The sequence below is a fragment of the Mesoplodon bidens genome, assembly GCF_964165515.1.
Source record: "Mesoplodon bidens genome assembly, chromosome: 14".
NCBI classification, from domain to species: Eukaryota; Metazoa; Chordata; class Mammalia; order Artiodactyla; family Ziphiidae; genus Mesoplodon; species Mesoplodon bidens.
In genome coordinates, this window is record NC_138170.1 from 42,920,908 (window position 1) to 42,943,061 (window position 22,154).

The 22,154-nt window shown below is 36.7% G+C and overlaps 1 protein-coding gene and 1 long non-coding RNA gene across 2 annotated transcripts in view; one reads left to right on the plus strand and one right to left on the minus strand.

The window, feature by feature from the left end:
- PNPT1 (polyribonucleotide nucleotidyltransferase 1) overlaps window positions 1-10,290 on the plus strand; it is a 39,093-nt gene extending 28,803 nt beyond the window's left edge. Inside the window, exons 19-28 of the mRNA XM_081254820.1 lie at window positions 2,664-2,770; window positions 3,225-3,296; window positions 3,387-3,450; window positions 3,856-3,939; window positions 4,276-4,359; window positions 5,305-5,411; window positions 5,492-5,547; window positions 6,615-6,693; window positions 8,565-8,612; window positions 10,026-10,290. Of these exons, the coding sequence (XP_081110946.1) occupies window positions 2,664-2,770; window positions 3,225-3,296; window positions 3,387-3,450; window positions 3,856-3,939; window positions 4,276-4,359; window positions 5,305-5,411; window positions 5,492-5,547; window positions 6,615-6,693; window positions 8,565-8,612; window positions 10,026-10,184 (860 nt within the window). The 3' untranslated portion in view covers window positions 10,185-10,290. The remainder of the gene's footprint in view (window positions 1-2,663; window positions 2,771-3,224; window positions 3,297-3,386; window positions 3,451-3,855; window positions 3,940-4,275; window positions 4,360-5,304; window positions 5,412-5,491; window positions 5,548-6,614; window positions 6,694-8,564; window positions 8,613-10,025) is intronic.
- LOC308628160 overlaps window positions 1-22,154 on the minus strand; it is a 211,697-nt gene that overhangs the window by 189,396 nt on the left and 147 nt on the right. The window contains exon 2 of the long non-coding RNA XR_014017505.1: window positions 4,819-4,923. This is a non-coding gene — a long non-coding RNA (uncharacterized lncRNA). The remainder of the gene's footprint in view (window positions 1-4,818; window positions 4,924-22,154) is intronic.

Below are 22,154 nucleotides of genomic sequence, written 5' to 3' on the forward strand. Positions count from 1 at the left end.
CAATAAAAAGGATACTGATAAAAAGGAGTATGTGACTGATATGTTAAATGACAGTTTTTAATCTCTAAAAATGTTGACAAGATAAAAAATATGGAGCCAAATAGAGAAAAATTTGACAAGAATAAATGTCAAATCCTGTGAGAAGAGCCAACAAATGGTATTCGATTCAAACACGAGTGCTTGCCATGTCCTACATCAGACACTATCTATGCTCCAGGGATACAAATGGTACCCAGTTTTTAAAAAGTTTACAGGAACAAAAACAAAGATAAAGATACTAACATATCAAAGAGATAATACTAATATGTACAATATGGATGAAGAACTAAGTTGAACATAACTGGCTTCATAGAGACAGACATTTCATCTGGGTTTAAAGGTTGAGTGGTTGTTGACCAGGCATATTAGCAGCAGGGCCTGTATTTCATGTGAAAGGAAGAATATATGCAAAGTTATGAAACAGTATAGTGTGTTCCTGAAATGTATTTGAAAGAAGTGATGATGTAATAAACTGGGACCAGGTTTCAAAGATCATTATTACATTAAGGAGTTTGAACTTTTAAAGCTAGTATCTCCCAACTCAGTATTCCATGAAATAGAGTACAACAGGATGTTGATTATTGTATACTATGGAAAAAAATTTGTTCTAAAGTAGATTTGCACAGGGTTAAGCAAGTGTGTTTAATATGGTTTAAATAAACTTAAATATGTTAATGTGAATATTGAATCTCTAGGAGCAGGGTATGTACTATTTCCCAAACTTTTTTGACCACAGAACTTAAATAAAAAATTCCTGGAAGCAGGTAATGGGGAACTTGAAGGATTTTATGGAGAAGAGTGGCATGATGCGAATCTGCTTTTTTTTCTTTTGGGGGTAGTTTTTCCTAGCTTACATGATAGCCCTAGGGGATGTGGTGGGAGAGAACAGGAGCTGGGGTGCGGGTGGGGTTACTAAAATCTAAAAAACTGGACAGGGAAACTGTTGCCAGGGCAAGAAATAATGTGGACTTGGACTAAAGGAGTTGAAATGGATATTTTAGTATCCAGGACAATTTTTTTTTTAATTTAGAGGATAAACTAACCAGATCTTTGTGACTTGATAGTGTATAGGAAATGAGGAAAGACGTGTTGATTCTAGTATGGTGTCTTATTGCTTTCAACCAAGACAGGGAATGCAGGAGAGAAGGGATTTATTGGGGGTGATTAAATTTTGAATATAATTGTATATATATTTAAGATGTGTTGGGGACATTTAGCTGGAGATGTCCATTAGGCAGATGGGCTATACAGATCCAGGGTTTAGCAAAGAGAACTAGGCAGGAGGGATAGATTTCTAAGTCATCAACGTTGTAGGTGATAGTTAAAACTGGGCATATGTGAGATTGCTTAGAGAATATGAAATGAGGTCTCTGTCACATTCCTTTATACCAAATAAGTTCCAAGTGATCAAAACTTTAAACTTTTTTTTTTAATTAAACAAGGAAGATTTTATGAAAATCTTGAACAGAAAAACCCTTTCTAGGGAATTCCCCCAAAGTCCAGTGGTTAGGACTCAGTGCTTTCACTACAGTGGCCCGGGGTTCAATCCCTGGTCAGGGAGCTAAGATCCCACAAGCCGCGTGGCACGGCCAGAAAAAAAAAAAAAACAACCTTTCTAAGCAAAATCCAGGAACCATGATTGCATATAAAATCCTCTACAGGAAAAAAAAAAATCACAATAAAGTCAACAAACTAGAAAATAATATTTTATATTACATTTCATATTTATATTTTATTTACTATAATATTCTATATATTTAACAAAGATCTGTCCATATTAAAAGAGCTCTTACAAATCAATAAGAAAAAGACTAACAACCACGTAAAAAAATGGTTGAAGGCCATGAATAGGCAGTTCGCAGAAAAAGAAATATAAATGGTTTAAAAACATGAAAAAAAGTTCAACTTCACTCAAACAGAAATCAAGTTAAAAACAATAAGCTGCCATCTTTATCATTCAGATGGCAAAAGTCAAAAGATTTGACAAAAATTAACAAGAATATAGAATAGCAGGTACCCTCATATACTGCTGGTAAAAGTATAAAATGCTACACACTGTGGAAGACAGTTTGACACTATAACAAATGTAAATTCACACACCCTTTGACTCAGTAACCCCACTTCTACTGTATAGCTTATAAACACATACAGGGAGTACTCTGCAGCCATTCAAAAGAATAAGGTAAAGAAAAGATTACACTCACATTTTTACTCCCTGGGTATAATTTTCTGGGAGGATATACAAAAAATCTAACAGTGGCTGTCACGGCAAGGTGGACTAAAGGGCTCAGGCTGGAACGATTTACCAAATACATGATTACTTTTCAAAAAAAAAAAGAAAAATAAGGCACCAAAAGCAAAGGGCAAAGAAACGGATTACTTTAAGAGTTAAGTTTGCTATTACTAGAGAGGTTTTTGTTGAGAACAAAATTAGAATTATGTTAAGGAGCTTTTTATTATATGTTAAAGAGGAAAGGAGATAGTCATATGATTTATTAAGACCTGTACTCTAACTTAGTTTTGGTAATTGTCAATTTAGAACACCATCCAATGTCAAAAGAAGATAAATAACCTATGTTAGGCTGATGTACACACTGCACACAAGTTCTTTTTCTCAATTACAGGAGTTCCAATTTCATCTGCTGTCGCAGGTGTGGCAATAGGATTGGTCACCAAAAACAATCCTGACAAGGGTGAAATAGAAGATTATCGTTTGCTGACAGATATTCTGGCAAGTATATTCACATTTTCAGATATTTAATGGTGAAGAGTATACACACTTTACAAGCATAGTGTGCTTAGAAGAATGCTAGTGCTGGAGAAATAGAAGTCCTTGTTCTTACTTCCCTCTTCTGCTTATTTGCCTTGGATTTTATAGGATGTGAGTTAAAAATAAATATTACAATATAAGTATCCATAATGGCTCACTTTAGGATGATTGTAAATTAATCCTTATGCATTTATGGGGGGGGGACATGATCTGAAAATAAAGTGATTTTCTAATGAAATACAACTTTAAAAGCCACAAATTGAAAGCAGTAGTTAATATACAAGGTATTTTTTTGTGTATAATCCTAAAGGACACGGTTTACTTATAAAGCTATTTTTAAAAATTCCTCTACAGTGACTATGGGTGGATTTCACTTTTGTTTAAAATTATATCATAATTTGTTAAATTCTTTAAGGGGATTGAAGATTACCATGGTGACATGGATTTCAAGATAGCCGGCACTACTAAGGGAATAACTGCATTACAGGTATTTTAAAACCCATTTTGTTTCATTTTTAAATATTTAAATAAGGTCATAAATCAATATTTACATAATATTTCGGCTTTTCCATATTAGGCTGACATTAAATTACCTGGAATACCAATAAAAATTGTAATGGAGGCCATTCAGCAAGCCTCAGGTAAGCCAAGCCAGTGTGCCTTATTCTCCTTTTATCATTGTCTTTGTGTTAATGGGAACTATAATTCCCATTAGGCTTATTATTAAAAATAGGCTTATTGTAAAATACTGCTTTAGAAAAGGAAATTTAATGTAACAACCTAGATCAAGAAGTATTAAGTTATTGGGTACATGACTAATCATCAATGTGGAAAACCAGTGAAAATTCAGTTTTTACAAATGCACTCCCTGAGATAGGATTGGAGAAGGGAATACAAGTAGAATTGTTAAGATAATTGGGATGTAAAGAACTCTGATTATTAAGCTAAAGAGTTTGGATTCCACTCCATAAAACTAAGAATACTGCTATATCTGATCACGTTTAATTTATACAGTTATAATTTTATTATGTTTTTACCTCTTCAAGCGGCAAAGAAGGAGATATTACAGATTATGAACAAAACTATTTCAAAACCTCGAGCATCTAGAAAAGAAAATGGACCTGTTGTAGGTAATACATTAAAATTACTGATTTCATGATAAGGTAAACATATGAAAGTACATTGGTATTTAAAATTTTTTTTAAATCCATACACAAAACAAAAAAGTCAAATGCCTTTATAGTTAAAATACTTTAAATTTGAGGGGATATTCTTAGATGTTAGAATTGTTTTTAGTCACATAGCAAATTGTTTTTCTATATTTCATACTGAAATATTTTTACATGTGTCTAGACCAAGTCTTGAGTGACCAGTACATGTTTTAGGTTCATGTGTGTGTGTGTGTGTGTGTGTGTGTGTGTGTATGTATTTAAATAATTTATATTTTTGTCTGTACTACATTTCAGAAACTGTTCAGGTTCCACTATCAAAACGAGCAAAATTTATTGGACCAGGTGGATATCATTTAAAAAAACTTCAGGCTGAAACAGGTAAGAGTTGTATGATGTTTGGGATTTTTTATTTAATGCTAGGTCATGTAAGTTTGCCATTTCACCTCTATTGTGTTTCTCCAAAAATATGTTTAAGAAATGAGAGACAGATGTAACATTGCCATCTCAATGAGATGAAAAAAGGATGTAACGCTGACATGTCTTTACTGTAAGTTTTCTGTGTATGCCTCTTAATAAATTAGCAAACGATCATCTTTATATTCAAGAAGGCTGACTCAGAATTCATCAGTTTTTCTTCAACATTTTAAAATCAAACATTTAGAAAAATTACTTTTTCACTTTAGAGGAGTTTTGCTTTAATTTTTCTTATTATGAGTTCTGCTATTTTTCACTTAGTCTTATTTATTTAGACTCTTTTATTAAAGGGTATGTGTAGAAGTAGTATGCTTTATAATTTGTTTTTTTCTGGAATCAATCTTTGGGTTACCTAGTACTTACCAGATTTGAGGTTACTGAAGGAGAGCAAGAAGTAGAGTCACCTTTGGCAGTTCTCAAGACTGAGAAATGGACATGATTTTGTCCCTCATCCATCTGTTCACCACTCTAAAGAGTAAGAGGGAGAAAGAAGAAAAGGTGAGGAAAGGGTTCTAGTATAGTTTCTTCTCGTAATTAAGCGCGCAAAACCAAACTCTCCAAAGGTAGAAATTATATGCTTTCTCCCACCAGATTGTGGGCTCCAAGAAAGTAGGGACATTGGCTCACTGTTGTATCCCCAGGGCCTAGCACAGTGTTGGATACATAGCAGGTGTGCAGTGTGTATTTGTTGGTAAATGAATCCCTTCATTTCTAAAACAGTGATTAAGCATAGCACAACCCTGCCCAGCTACTTCCAGGTCATTCCCCTGCTCTCACATCTACTTTTAAGACTATTCTCCAGTGGAATGAGCAAGTTAACTTTAATATATAAAATTATTTTTTTTTAAGGAGTAACTATTAGTCAGGTGGACGAAGAAACATTTTCTATATTTGCACCAACACCCAGTGCCATGCATGAAGCAAGAGACTTCATTACCGAAATCTGCAAAGATGATGTAAGAATAGATCTTTTAGTAGTCAGTTTTTTTCTACTTTGTTTTCTTTATGAATCTTACAGCTTATTTTGCACTTACAGCAAGAGCAGCAATTAGAATTTGGAGCAGTATATACCGCCACAATAACTGAAATCAGGTAATATCAACTAAAATGCTGTGCTGGTTTTTATAAGATTTATATTAAAAGCTCATGTTAACTTCACATTTGCATTATTTACTTTGAAATTGTAAGATGTTTAGATTATATGTCAATTACCATATAATCATTATTTATTTTTAACATAAAATTTATTTTCTGCACCAGTTTGTAGATTTTCACTAACATGGTTCTTTGATTATAATTATACTAATATATTCTTCTAACTGAACTGTCTTCTTTAACCAAATTTCCCACCATTTTAATCTTCCCAATAAACAGTAAACAAGCCCCAAATAGACTTAGCAATATTTCCTTTTGCTTTCTTTCTTTTTTTTTTTTTTTGGTAGTTTCTTGTTGATCTCTTTTAAAGATAGTATTACTTAAGGCCTAAGTAGTGCATTTTTTTTTAGATGCCAGTTTCAACCTCAAATCATTTTTTCAGCAGCTAAGAAGATTGCATTTTCTGAGTCAGAAAATTCCCTTTTTAAGAAAAAAAAATTATCAGATGTAGCATGAATGTTCAGAACTATTTGAAATTTGAAATGAATTATAAAAGGCAATGGGATAATTTGTTTAATATCACAGGTGAAAACTAAGAAATGTGATGGTTTATTTTAGTAGATTAAAGAAAAAAAGGAAGATAAATTTTTTAATGAAATAAGTATCCCATTTTATGTAACCCCCTTCCTTAAATCACTCCTTAATAGGTTGATGATAATTCTACACTTAATTTAAAATATTTAATGTCATTTTAAAACTTTTTTGGAAAATATTATGAAGAGAAATATAAAAGAATATATATTCCAAAAGCTTTTCCCAGCATATTTTTTCCTTTATCTTTTCTCTGTCCTTTGATCCATAAGTATTTAAATATAAAGTATATTTTCAATTGGAAAAATAAGTATCCCTCTTAGATACTTTTTATAGTTACAAAAACATGTACTGGAGAGGGGTTTTTATGTGTTTTTTTACTTTGTTCTCCTATGAAAACATAATCACAGTTTAATTATCAATAGATAATAGAGTTACTTATTGTTCTAACCAGGCTTATTTCCTTTTCATAGAGACACTGGAGTAATGGTTAAACTATATCCAAATATGACTGCAGTACTACTTCATAACACACAACTTGATCAACGAAAGGTAAAAACAAGAAAGGCATAGTTGATTATTTTTATAACTGCATTAAAATAACCATAGTGAAATTACCTAGGTTGATGAGGATTGTACATTTTGTCCACTACTAGCCTAAATACAAAAACAAAACCAAAAAGACAGAGATACTGCTGTTTTACACTGTTTACCAGATAATAGTTCCCTTTCCATGATGGGATAGAAACATTCTTGAGTGTTTTAAGGTAGAATAGCCTCTAGAGTTAACACATAGCAGTTAGTAAAAATATCTAGTTACAGCCCTGTTTTCCCAATTTTCCTGACCAGTCAATCATGGAAAGATAATTCTTAGGATGTTCTTAGTCTTTGTTGTAGTCTATACATTTGGAAGACCATTATGAAACCAATATGAAACCATTCAAGAATACTATGGGGGCAGAGAAATAATAGGTCTGTTTTACCAAATATTATAAAGTAATACAGGATAAAACAGTATTACTGGCCCAGAAATAAACAACAGAAAAGAGACCAGAAATAAACCCAGTTATATACATAAGAGTATAATACATACTAGAAGTTGCATTTTTATTCAGTGAAGAAACAAAGATTATTCAATAAATCATATTGGTACAGCTAGTTATCATAAAACAGGATTTTCCTCTTTTTATACCGAAATCCCATTTGGATCAAGGAGCTAAATATAAAAAAGAAAACTTTTCTTTTTAAGGCAGTGAGGGCAGAAAATCTGGGCATCGGGAGGGGTGAGGGTTGAGGAAGGACACTAGAAGAAAATATGCATATTTAATAATCTTGGGACTAGGGAAATCTTTCTCATCTTGATATCAAAGCCAAAAATGTAAATAAAGTGATAAAATTTGACCCCATGATATTTTTAAATTATGGCAAAACTACAATAAGTTTGAAAGACAAGCAGCAACTTATGGGAAAAAATGCTTATATGACAGAGGCTTCATATACAAAGGGCTTGTGTAGGTCAGTAAGAAAGATGAATATCAATAGGAAAATGAACATGGAAAAACTGTTGTTGTTTTTTTAAGGCAACCAAGATATTCAGTATCAACAGCAATTTTTTAAAATGCAAATAAAGCCAAGTTACCATTTTTCAACTTTTCAGATAATTGAAAATTCCCAATGTGCATAAATAAGAGTGTAGAGAACAAATGGACACTGTCATACACTGTTGATAGGAATGTAAAGTGGGGCAAACTTTTTGGAGAGTGTTTGGTAAATATACAAGTACCTTTGGACCTAGAAGTTCCACCACAAAGTTCCTCTCATACTTTGTTCTGAGAGGATAGACTATATGAATATATAATCACTCCAACACTGCAGTTTATTTTCCCTCAACTTTGTGTTTTGAAACTTTTTAAACCTACAGAAAAGTTGAAAAAATAATAGACCGAACACCCGTATACCGTTCACCTAGATTCACTGATTATTAACATTTGCAACACTAGAATTTAAAACAAATTAAATGACCATCTTTAGGGGATTGGTTAAACAAATAATTTAATTTGAATATTCAATTATAATGCTTCATTTATTAGTATGAAAAGATCTCAACATATTATTGAATAAAAATCTGTATATTATAAAACAAGCTCAGTAAGGTCCATTTTTATAAATGCAAGACACACACTAAATAGCTATTTGAAGGGATACTCATTGGAGTGTTACCATTAGTTATCTACAAGCAGAGGGGTTTTGGATGATTTTTACTATCATCTGAATACTTCTGTATTATTTTAAATCTTTATAATTAACAGATTTTTAATCAGAAAAACCAATAAAGCTGTTTTCCACTTGGAAAAAAATGTGTACTACCATGGAGAGTAGGTAATTATGCATGACAACTAATAGATTAACACTTTCTCTTTCAGATTAAACATCCCACTGCTTTAGGATTAGAAGTTGGCCAAGAAATTCAGGTACTTGTATTCAACCTTTTAGCCTTAAAGTTGTAAATTATACTTGAAGTTTCAATTATTTGTTTCATCAAATAAGCTGAAAGAATCAAATCAACATCTGTGATTTATATTATTTATATGCTGTGCTTCTTTTTTACTTTAGGGTTGCTTAAAACCGACTCATTAGGGATTTAAATACAATGCTTTCCCTCAAGGAGCTTATGGGTTAGTTAGGACAGTAGTCCCCCTTAGAGCTTTTAAAAATACATGAGCCAGTCAGGGATGGCTATGCAGAGTCAGTGATTTGGAGACAGGATATAAGAAACTTGATAAGGTGGCTTCCCTGGTGGTGCAGTGGTTGAGAGTCGGGGTTCGTGCCCTGGTCCGGGAAGATCCCACATGCAGCAGAGCGGCTGGGCCCATGAGCCGCTGAGCCTGCGTGTCTGGAGCCTGTGCTCCACAAGGGGAGAGGCCACAACAGTGAGAGGCCCACAAAAAAAAAAAAAAAAAAAAGGAAAAGAAACTTGATAAGGTAACTCTTTAGCCTTACTCTTGATAAGGTAAGGTATTTGAGGAGTTGAGACTTTAATTGCTTCTATACTGCTTGAGGCTAAAAGTTTTTGAGTTTGATGAAAGCCATGATGTCAGTTCTAGAATTTTGATAACAAAATTGACCTTTTTTTTTTTTTTTTTTTTTTTAACCTTTTTAATAGTCCTGTATGAGTAGATGAAAGAAGTGGTTGACAGTCTGGTATTTTTTTGGCTGCACCACATTTTGTTCCAGTTGTTCCTGATACCCATGACCTGAGTAACTAAGACTGGTTTATTCCCAATCTGTAGTCCCATTGTTCAAGTAGCCTCTAGAGAAAGATAAGAACTAAAACATAATCTCTCTGTATAAGATAGTTTTTAAGTCCCTTCTGATGTAAAAAGACAACCACATTTCCCCCTGACTTTCAATGTCTGTGTTCAAGCCAAATAATCTCCAGTGTGATAGATGGTCCTTTGAGTGTTACAGTGAGTGGCCTAAGCATAATCTTATATAGTTTGTAGCATACTTAGGCTCAGGAAGCCCTTATCTAGGTTCACAGACCATGGCTTTCACTGTTCTTCCAGTATAGGCACCTGGTCCGGAGAGAATAAGGCACAGATAAGTCTAACAGAAGATTATAATTGGGCAACTAAATCCCCCATCTCTTCTTTTTTAATAATCACTACTTAACCAAATTATATTTATTAGCATATACCTCCAGTTAGCACTGAGCCATGATTTCAGTGAACAAGTGAAAACATTAATCATTGTTTTATTTGGACCCTGTAAGTTTTAATTAACATTTCAGGGAAACCCCCGAACGAACTTTTTGGCCAGCCCAATAATTTGGGCATCAGTCAATGTGCTGTAACTTTTAAAGTATATTTGTTTCTTTAACACAGGTGAAGTACTTTGGACGTGATCCAGCTGATGGAAGAATGAGGCTTTCTCGTAAAGTGCTCCAGTCTCCAGCTACAACTGTTGTCAAAACTTTAAATGACAGAAGCAGTATTGTAATGGGAGAATCTGTTTCACAGTCATCATTTAATTCTTCCCGGTGACTTTTTTTTTTTAAGAATTCTAGAGTGATATTCTGTATAGCAAAATTTCAGTAGTATCTTCTAATGTGTAGATTTATATATAATATAAATGTATTCTAATGATTTATATTAAAATGCTCACTTTACGTGTTCCATTTTTTAATTCCGAATTACCTATATTACTCTTACTTACATTATAAATCAGTACATATATATTATTAAAAGTAAGTCATTTATACGTCTTAGAAAAGACTACCGTTTAAATCTTGTACTTTTGAAATATCTGAAAAATTTAGAAATAATAGGTCACATTTGCTGCTATGATGGATTTCTTCCTACATATTTTTCTTCTTCCTATACAGTAGTGACAGTTTACTCTTAGCCATCTTACGGCTTACCTCTGCATAATAGCTTTACTTACCCACAACTGTTTCACAAACTGAAACTTACCATATTCAAAACCAGTGCCTATTTCTTTAGTACAGTTACCAGATATAGTAAGGAGCTGAGGGAGCTAATTTGATCTGCTTTTAATGATATACCACCTTTCAAATTGGTCACAAAAGCATAAACATAGTAGAGTAAATATTATAAATGGGATCCTGTTGAGAATAAGGTAACACATTTTTCAAATTTAGAAAATACAGAAAAATAATTTACTCATCATATAGAACTAGGTCATTTTGTGTGTATGTTGCTAATGTATGGATGTTCTTGGTGGAAGGGATGGAGGAATCATGATTTTCAGTTAATAAGTAAATGTTTGAAGCAGCCATGTTTAGAGGCTATTGATATAATTATTAGTAATAGCTGTAAGATGATGTTCATTCCCATTTTTTAATATATCACATTATAATTCCACAAAAAAAGTAAATGGTTCATGGAAGTCATAATTTAGAATCTTCCTCCTTTTATAAATCTGATAAAATATTTGTAAATTCTTGACTCAGGGCTAACTAGTTCAGAAAATACTAAATATGTAGCTGACCAAAGATTTTTAAAATGTGGGTATTTAAGTCAGTAAACATTGATTATGTATACGTATAGTATGTAAAATAGCATGACAGGCAATGTTGATATACTTTCTGAAGTATTGAAGATCAACTGAAAATGAAAGATTAAATTTAAATTATATGCTTTGTATATTTCATTGTTCTATTTTATAATAGTGACACAAAAAATTTTATTCTCACTTTGTCTTCTGTTTAAGACATAACCCTTACTGGTAGAATTTCAAAATTGTAATTTATGTTTTTCTTGAGTTTTAGATTTATTTTTCAAAAAGACTCCCAGCTGCTAATAATATGGAAAAATAAAGCTAGTTCTTAAACTCTAGAGACCGGTAGTGCCACAAAGTGAAAATACAGGTCACTAACTACAAACCACGAAAAGGGTCTCATTTCCACTTAAACCAAGAGCATACACTTTATGTCTGGACTTATTTTTCACATTCACATCTTGGTAGTTTTCCCTGCTTTCCAAAAAAAGTTTTCTATGAGGGCTATCATAAGATCTCAAATCAAACTGAGTTCCCATTTTGGTAGTTATTAGTGCAATATAGGTACTTAAAGACTTTTTCCTTTATAACCTTTGTTATTGATGTCTCCCTGCCCATAAATTAGTCTTTTAATACATTTTTTCTTCTCTTATAGAATATCTTGAATTTCTAGATCTAACATCAGTATCTTTCTCACTTCAGTTCAGCCAAGCATGGCATTCATTTATTCAACACTTACTATGTGCCAGGTACTATAATGTGTACAGCAGATGCATCAGTAAACAAAACAGATAAAGTTCCAATGCTCACATTCTAGTGGATGGAAACAAGTATACAACATCTTAGATAGTGGTAGGTTCTTTAAAGAAAAACAAATGGGTAAGGGGATAGAGTGATTTAAAAAAAAAAAAAAAAGGTACTATATTAGATAAAATCCAGAATAGCATCTCTGAGTAGGTGACATTTGAGCAGAGACCTGAATGAAGTGGAAGAAGATGTGCAGCTATTTGGGAAAGAAAATTCCAGATAAAGGGACTAACAACTTTATTGGTATTGTATGTCCAGAATATACAGCAGCCTTTCCCTTCTATAAACCAATTTCAGTCTTTTACTCCTTAATCTTGTGCCTGTTCTTCACCAGAATTAGAAAGCAAATTTTTATTAAAGAATATAAAACAAGAGATAGCCAGTGCAAGGTGATATTTTTAAAGCATTTAATCTGGCAAGAATATGCCTGGTTACTTGTAAGAAGACAGAAGATACCGAAGTCTTGTAAAAGTTTAAAAAGCTTTTACAAAATTCCAGGCTCATCAGAGACTAGGGTGGGTAGGCAGCATAAATGGAAAAGAGAATGAATGTGTCTTGGTATCAAGGGACAGAAACCAATCTAAGTTAAGCTAAAGCAAAGGGGGAATTTTATCACAGGGCCATGAATTTATTTCACAGAAGGCAAGTCACACTCCCTATGGCGGACTTGAACCAGGACTGTCAAGTTATCAGGAACCAAGACAGTTCTCCCTCCCTATGGAGTCTCATGGCCTCTCATTTGTGCTGCTTTCCATATAACAGCTTTTTTCTTCTATGCAAACGTATTTTCATATCATGGGACAAAAGATGGCTGTCCCACAGGAAGTTACTTGTCTCTGAGTTCAACTTCTGGAGGAGAAAACGATAGGTTCAGCTTGAGAAAGGTGTCAAACCTGATTAGGATTGCCAGATAAAACAACAGAATGCTAAGTGAAACTGGAATTTCAGGTAAACATGTTCAGTGTACTATGGCCCATGCAATATTTGGGATATACTTATATTTTTAAAAAAATTCCTTGTTTGTTTGAAATTCAAATTTAACTGGGTATCCTGTATTTTTGTTTGCTAAATCTGATAACCCTAAACTTGGTGCAAGCAACTAGTCAGAGAATTCTCAAGGGCTCACTTCTTGGGAAGGGAGAATGTTCAGAAAAAATGGACTGAGCCAATACCAAGATACTGCAAAACAAATGTAAAAAGAAAATGGATAGACTTAGATTAACTCACAAGGGGATGTAGTTGGAAGAAAAAGAAGCAGTTAGGACTGAGGATTTCAGCCTGAGCATTGTGAAGACAGTAGGATCTGTGACATGAATAGTAAACCTGAGGGGGCAAAATAGTTTTGAAGAGAAAGATTTCTGACTTGTTAAATATGAGTATGAAGTCACCAACCAACATATTGGTTGGATATTCACTTTAATATCCTAGAAAGCAGTTGGGGCATAAGTGACTTTTGCAGAGATAATTAAAACAACTCCAGGACTTCCATGGTGGCGCAGTGGTTGAGAGTCCGCCTGCCGATGCAGGGGACACGGGCTCGTGCCCCGGTCCGGGAAGATCCCACATGCCACGGAGCGGCTGGCTGGGTCCGTGAGCCATGGCCGCTGAGCCTGCGCCTCCGGAGCCTGGGAGAGGCCACACAGTGAGAGGCCCGTGTACCGCAAAAAAAAAAAAACAAACTCCAGTTTTACCATCTCAAGCATATCTCAAATCACTGCAACAAGTTTCAAAATAAGTCTGAAATTTACAAAATTAATTTAAAGGTAATTAAAACTACCTACTATAAGCACAGTACTAAATGATGGAATAGTTTGTTTCCTTCTGAGACTTATATATACTCTAATATAGAGTCAATAATTTATGAAAGGCAGACTGATGAGCAGTCTAGTAAAGGTTTTAAAAAAGTCATAAAAAGGAAAAGAATAGGTTAATTCTAACTGGAAGAAAAATTGAAAGTTTCTAAGAAGTGGAATTTGAATAGGACTTCATTATGGAGAGGTGATTTTTGAGCTGGGCTTTAAAGGATGATTATAAAAGGAAAGGCTGCCTGTGGAGTGGAACAGTTTTATCACTGGATAAAGAAGACAGTAAATAGAGGTCAGATTGTAGAGGGGTTTCGAATATTAGACTTAGGACTCTACACTTTATCCTGCATGTGTTGGGAAACACTGAAGAATACCCAATGTCTCATGAAAACCAAAACTGCATAGTTGGTTACAATTTTGATATTGACCCTAAAATTTAATGCAATTGCCAAGGACTCATAAATTAGAAGAGATGATATTTTTTTAAAGTATAAAAATATGTAGGCCATTATCATTTATGAAAACAGATAAATTATCTTAATAAAATATTGGCAAGGGCCTCCCTGGTGGCGCAGTGGTTGAGAGTCCGCCTGCCGATGCAGGGGATACGGGTTCGTGCCCCGGTCTGGGAGGATCCCATATGCCGCGGAGCGGCTGGGCCCGTGAGCCATGGCCGCTGGGCCTGCGCATCCGGAGCCTGTGCTCCGCAACGGGAGAGGCCACAACAGTGAGAGGCCCGCATACCGCAAAAAGAAAAAAAAAAAAAAAATATTGGCAATAGCTATTAGGACCAAGTAGTTCTATAGAAATGCAAGAATGGGTAAGCATATAATCTCTATAATGAATTATAGAGAAATCCATATAATAACCAGATGTGAAAGAGTCAATTTATATAATTCGATGTACACTTCCTAGAGAATTTAGAATATTAGGAAACGTCCTTAACTTGGCAAGTGGTATCTATCAGAAATTAAGAACATGTATACAACACTGCAGATGTTGCCATTAAAGTCAGGAACAAAACAAGAATCACCACTATTACTCTCATCAGTGTTCTAAGGTCCTAATCAATGTGATGAGATTAAACAGAGGTGGAGAAGAACAGAAACATTTGCAGATGATCATCTAAAAAACACTTTAAATTGTTATAAAACAATTCGTTAGAACTAATAAGCTAGCAGTGGCCACATATGTTTGCCAAAATAAATAGCGGTCAAACGTTGCCGTGGTATGAGCTCATTTCCACTTCTCTCACTTTTTCCAGGCTTCACGGAGCTACACCAGCAGTGAGTTTGCCCCATCCCCTGTGGTCCTTACCAGGGTTAAATCTTCAGTCCCAAAGTCAGTGAAGTCTTGATTATTCAGTCTTAACCTCCAGCCCCCTTGATCAAGCACCCTAAAAATCCAGTCCCAAGCGTACTCCTCCAGCTCCTGCTAGTACATGCTAGCATATTATTTCAGTCCCTTCGGTGTGTAATCTCCTTCCTTATCAGGCAAAGCAGTCCCCAGTCACTACCTGTGAAATCAGCAGTCAAATGCAGTTAAATACTGCAACCAGATTTAACCCTAGTTACCATAGCTTCTCAGCTAGGAGAAGAAATGGGAGCAACTATGGAGGAGGTCTTTCTGCAAGGGGTAAGCGTTATCTCTTACTAGGAGTTATAAGCCACTTCTGCAGTCCCTGAGGATCCAGGGATATCTACAGAACCAAAATACGGGCACCCATCCCATGTTTCAAAGCTTCAGGCTTTCCCAGCCAGGGCCCTAGCTGCATAGCAAACCTCCCTAGGCTGAGCATTCAAATATCTTTAGAGCTCTGTAACTGTCAAGTCCCATATCTGTTTTTCACTGCAGGGAATAAGGGCCACTTTATGAAGACCAAAGAGCCCCCCTGGCTCCCAAATGTACTTTTTAACTGCATTAAGTGCCCTCAATTCATTAGCCCTCTGCAAGGGAGTAGTACAACTTAATTGGCCGCCTCTGCTCTCCTCATAAGCATTGTTTCTCCCATATCTTTCAAATCCTGAACTGTTGAATAGGCAACAGCATTCACCCCTTCTAGGATGTTTTCCTAGGTCACTACGTGTGAAATCAGCAGTCAAATGGCCACCTTGTGCCAGGGACTGAGCAAACCATTCCCCAAACCCCATCTTACTGTCTGATTTCTGACATCACTCCCTGTATCACCTATGTCAGTTCTGGTCCTCAGAGAAGCAGATGCCAAGAAGGGATCAGACATGCAAGATATGAATTGGGGGAAATGTCTGTGACGGATAAAATAGGTGGGCTCAGGAATTGACAGGAAGAGCCTGCAGACCATAGTGCAAGTCTGACCTCTGTAAAAGGAGGAAGGGAAGGAAATACTGGGTGGAGCTTCAGACTAGTATATTTCCAAGAAAGTCTCATCCTGGCTGTTAAATTCCCCAAGCCAAAGTTGCCATTTAGAGGAGTTCTGCTTTGGACAAGAAAGGACAAGTTTTATATCCCTGCTGTGCTGAGTCACTGGCTGGGAGCAGCTGGAGATATTTGTGGCACAAACATAATGGTGGAGCCCAAAAGGCAGCTTGCTGTCAGATAACTATGTTCCCCAGAGTAGGTTCTCTTTAAGGAGATCAGAGTGGTGCACTTTAAGGCCACCACACCAACCAAAAATCAAACTATAAAACTATAGCAGGGCTTCCCTGGTGGCGCAGTGGCTGAGAGTCCGCCTGCCGATGCAGGGGACGTGGGTTCGTGACCCGGTCCGGGAAGATCCCACATGCCGCGGAGTGGCTAGGCCCTTGAGCCATGGCTGCTGAGCCTGCGCGTCTGGAGCCTGTGCTCCGCAGTGCGAGAGGCCACAACAGTGAGAGGCCCGTGTACCGCAAAAAAAAAAAAAAAAAAAAAAAACTATAGCAATTAACTGTCATACTAGAGTTGGCCAAATAAAACAATGGAAAAAGAATAGTGAATTCAGACTCAAATCTAGATATATGTGTGTATATGTGTGTGTGTCTGTGAATTTAATAAAGAATATGATTTAAATAGCATTTCAAATTATTTCATCTATAAATGATGTTAACAGTTGGCTCTCCAGTGGGAGGAAAAACTTTAAATTGACATCCTACTTCATATATACAAAAAATTTCAAGTGGATTAGAGAACTAAACATTAAAAAGCCATAAAAACATGACAGAATACCTTGGTTAAACATGGAAAGAGTTAACAACACAGTTAAATAATTTTTTTAAAAAGTAGAGTCCAAAGGGCAAACAAAAGAGACAATAGCAGACAAGAGATTTTAATAAATGTTGGTTGCATAACAAGCAAATAGAAGAGCAGTGGTAAATTTAGCAGAACAGAGGAAGTCACAATCTGTATGACCCCAGAGGTGATCAGATAAAAAAAGAGAACAAATTATCTCCACAAAAAAATAAAATAAAATAAAAAATAAATAAATAAATCAAAGGATCAGGGGTGAGAATTTGAGGGCAAGGTAAAAGTCTATACAGAGAGGGGCTATATGCCTGATTCCACTTCCCAAACCCACATAACCAAAGGACTACCATCCCTACACACACACACACACACACACACACACACTCATACCCATACACACCCACACACACTCATACCCATACACGCCCTTGTAACACTGCCACCTACCACCTCAGAAGAATGAGATGCTAGGTACCAGAGATGCAATGGTGAGAAAAACATACTCCCTGGACTCATGAAAATTTTTCATCTACATGTGGAGACGGTTATTAATAAAAACTCACACAAATAAATATAAAGCTACAAGTATGACAGATGCTACAATGGAGGGATGCATGGTGCTATAAGTGTGTCATAGGAAGATAAAATGAATACTCTGGTTGTCTTCCTAGCATCTACTTTACCCATATCACATAGTGTAACATACATGGGATTTGGGTCAGACTAACCCCACCCGCAACTACAAGCATGGGCCCTGATTTGCCTCAGCCAGTCCAGTACATGACATTCCCTAGACCACAAAACTCTAGGTTCAGGAGTGGGCATGTGACCTAAGTTAGTATAATCACAATGCAACTGGGGATATGGGAAGAAACTCTTTTGATGTGGATGAAGAACTATGAAGCCTTGGGAGCTCTTGGCTACCATCTTAAGATACAAAAGGAATCAGCCTTAGGATGGATTTGGCAGAGCAGAAAGTAGAATTGAGAGGCAGAAGAAAATCAAGTTCTCACTGATACTCTTGAGTCATTCAATTAAATCAACCCTGAGGTTCATCTTATCTTCAGACTTTCTATTCACATGAGCCAATAAATTGTCTTATCATTTAAATCGATGTGAATTGGGTTTTTTGGTTCCATGGGGATTTGACCTAGTCAAGGAAGTCAAGGAAGGCTCTTCTACGTAAGTGATAATTGTGGTGACATCTGAAGGATAAAGCAGGAGTCATCATGAGATGACTGGAAAGAAGGAAGTTCAGACAAATAAGTGTCAGGTTTAACTTAGATCAAGTAAAATGGGTTGAAAAATGTCCATTGGCATTATCAACAAAGATGTCTTTAGTGAGTTTATCAAGAACTTTTTGGTGAGGGCTGGGTGATGGAAACCACAATAGATAGGTTCAATTAAGGAGTGAGTGGTGAGGTGAGGAAATGTAGGGAGTATAAACAACTTTAACCCTTGAACAGTCTGGCTGAAAAGGGGAAGAGAAATAGGAATGTAGCTGAAGAGGATGTAGGTTATCAGTTTTGATGACTTATTTAAATGGAGAAGGCCTTAACGATTAAGCACCTCGGGCTTCCCTGGCGGTGCAGTAGTTAAGAATCCGCCTGCCAATGCAGGGGATATGGGTTCGAGCCCTGGTCTGGGAAGATCCCACATGTCACGGAGCAACTAAGTCCGTGCACCACAACTACTGAGCCTGCGCTCTAGAGCCCATGAGCTACAACTACTGAGCCCACGTGCCACAACTACTGGGCCCACGTGCCACAACTACTGAAGCCCACGTGCCTAGAGCCCTTGCTCCGCAACAAGGGAAGCTGCCACGATGGGAAGCCCACGCACCGCAATGAAGAGTAGCCCCTGCTCGCCACAACTAGAGAAAGCCTGCGCACAGCAACAAAGACCCAACGCAGCCAAAAATAAATAAATAAAATAAATAAATTTATTTTAAAAAGATTAATCACCTCAAGGAAAAAAATGAATGAATATAGCAAAACAACTTTCATAAAACTTTTTCACAAAAACATAGAACAGAATTAGGAAGGGTAAAAACAGAAAGCCTCACATTTCAAGGACACAAGTCAATAAGACTGAGAACCCAGTTTACTCTGTAGAGATTACTATATTTTTTAATCCTCAAGAATTAAAAAGTGTAATGTGCCCTCAAGCGACATTTGGCAATGATGGGAGATAATTTTGATTATCACAACAGGAGTATGGGGTGCAATACTACTGGCGTCTGGTGGCTAGAAGCCAGGAATGCTGCTAATCATCCTGTAATGCACAGGACAGCCTCTCACAACAAAGAATTATCCAGCCCAAAATGTCAGTGGTGCCAAAACTGTAAAACCCTACTCTAGGAATTTAACCTACGCATATATTGGCACACATAAAACAACTTCTGTACAATCATTTATTGTTTGAAATTACGCACTATTGGAAATGACATATAGAGAGAGAGAAAAAATTGTTTAAATAAACTAGGGTACATTAGTACAACAGTATGTACGGTATTCCATTATTTGTGTTTAAAAAAGATGGTAGGTATAAATGTTACATATACAGATATAGAAATCTATCTCAACCCTTGGAGTGGAACTTGCCTGAAGAAAACCTTTGCTGGGAAATACACATTGTTGCAGTGCATTACTGCCTTCAGTGTGTCTTGGAGAATCCTGTTCTGGCCCTCTGTCTATGTTTCTCTCCATGGGATGAGAAGTCCATGAAACCAAGGGATGTGTCCACTTGGAACCCACTCTTCCCTTTCTAGACCATGCTCTGGGCACCCTGGAATTCCCTGCCCCAAAGGCTAAGCCTGCTCCCAGGGTCTGCACAGTCCTCTTCCCAAATTCTGTCCTCCTGAGGAGTGGCCAAAGGGTGACTACATTCAGGGAGAGTAGACATAGACAGAGCTTGGACAAAAGGCTGGGGTACCCTCTGTGTGCACATGAGGGCTGTCTAAGTGCAGGCAGAGCTGAGGTGTGAGAAGAGAAGGCAGGCTAAGGACTTCAGGAGCCAAAGGGAGACTCTGGAACTCTGAGTTCAAGAATTCTAGATTTGAATCTGGAATCTGGTTTCCAGGCCATATGAAAATATATTTCTCAGGGTATACCAAAGGTAGGAAAAGAAAATATATTTTGTTTAATAGCTTGATTTAAAATTTTTACATCTTTAGACATATGGTATATGGTCTTCCTTTTGTGTGCTTGTCCTGGACCTTACAAATGTTAGAGGTCGGCCTGTTGCAGAAGAAACAGAGAATCCCTGTGACCTAGGGCAAGAAAAAAACAAGAACCTGTGCCTGAGGATCCAGCAAGGGGCAGAGATGAGCGCTGAGCGCTTAACTCTGTTCCCTTATTTCAGATATTGGGGAGTATAGCACAAGAGATACTAAGGGTAAGGTGGAAGGGATGCTTTGAAACACTGTTCAGATCATTCCACTCCTTAGTTCAAAACTCTCCAATGGATTTGCAACTCATTCAAAGCAAAACCCAAGGCCCTTTAAGACAGCCTCTCTCCCACTCTCAACCTTATTTCCCACCATTTCCCCCCTTTCTCACTCCACTCCAATCATACTGGTTTCCTTGCTATCCCTCTCACTCACTCAGCATGCTACAGCCTCAAGGCCTTTGTACTTGTAGTTACTGCTTTCTGGCTCTCCCTTCCCCTAGGGAAATGCATGGCAGACTGCCTCCCCTCAATAGACACCATTACCCTTCCCATACTCACTCTCTAAGCTTCTGCTACTCTTTTTTTTTTTTTTTTTTTTGGTCACAACATTTATCAGTACCTGGCATAGACTTGTTTACTGTCTTCCTGCACTAGAATGTAAGCTCCATGAAAGAGGGACTTTTTCTATTTATTCACTGTATAGAACAATGTCTAGCACATAGTATATGCTCAACAAATATCTGCTGAATGATTGAATAAATACAGGAAATGACTCCTGTTATTTCAATTTTTTCCAGAGTTAGATCTTATTTGTAGAACAGTAAACTTTTAACATGTATGGTGTCAAAGTGACTTCTGTAGAGTTCTCATTCTTTTAACTTAATACATAACTTATTTATACTTTTTTTTAGGCCAGTAACACATTATGACTTTGTTCACCTGGTCCCCACAGCCTTGAACACCTTTCAAGCCAAACTCCCACTCAGGGATCCTCTATCATCAGGCCCAAAAGTTATCTGAGTGTGCCTCAAAAGTTATCTGTGTGAAGCCTTCTCTGACCCGAGACAGAAATGTTATTTTCTCTGGGCTCAAAATGCATTTCGTCCATATCAATCACAGCAATTAACGGGCTCTATTGCCACGTATATTATAACTATTTAATCCAAGTATACTTAGACTTTAAAAAATCCTATGTATCCAGATGCTGAAACGAGAATTTAATTTTTATCAGGCGCCTGCTCTGTGTAAGACGTCTCACGTTTTAGTGTACCGCGGAAGGGTGTACCCACAAGATCTGGTCAAAACATAAGCACGTTCTGAAAACACCATTGATAAGGAATGACTACAACTCCCAAGATGCGCTGCAGGGTAAAACGTGTGCATCTCGCCTGACTTACGCCTTTCAGACTAATGGGTTGTAAAAAGCTGGCGGCACAACAAGCTGAAACTGTCTTTAAAAACGAACAAAAGGATTCTACCCAAAACGAACAGGGGCCCAGTGCATGGTTTGTATCCACCGCGCAATGTTTGACATTTAATGTGACGTCTGACAACGTGAACGCCAAGAGAATTCCTCCCTCGCTTATTCAGTGCATAAGACCTCCCGAGAGAGAACGCGAGAAATGTCAGCAAGAGAAACTCAAAAATATCGAAACAGTGCTCTTCGATGTGTTGGGAAAGTAGTTCACTGCCACTCCCCTAAACTTATCTGAAGACTTATTTTCCGACGTTACAAACACGGGAAGGGCACTGTATTTTCATTAAGCGGAAAGTATGCTTTTCAATGGCCAGCCACCAAATGCCTAACGATACACTTGTGTACAATGTTACAATCTCCTGGAGAGGCACAGGACACTTCCTGAGGAGATGCTTAACTGTAACAGACTCCATAGCGAGTTTCAGGGGGTTTCGGGTCGCATTAAAGGGCTAACCTCTTCACAGAAAGAGGTTTAAACTGTTTTTCTCTCACAGGCTGAGAGGGTGAGCTTCCATTAAGGAGTACGAGAACATTTC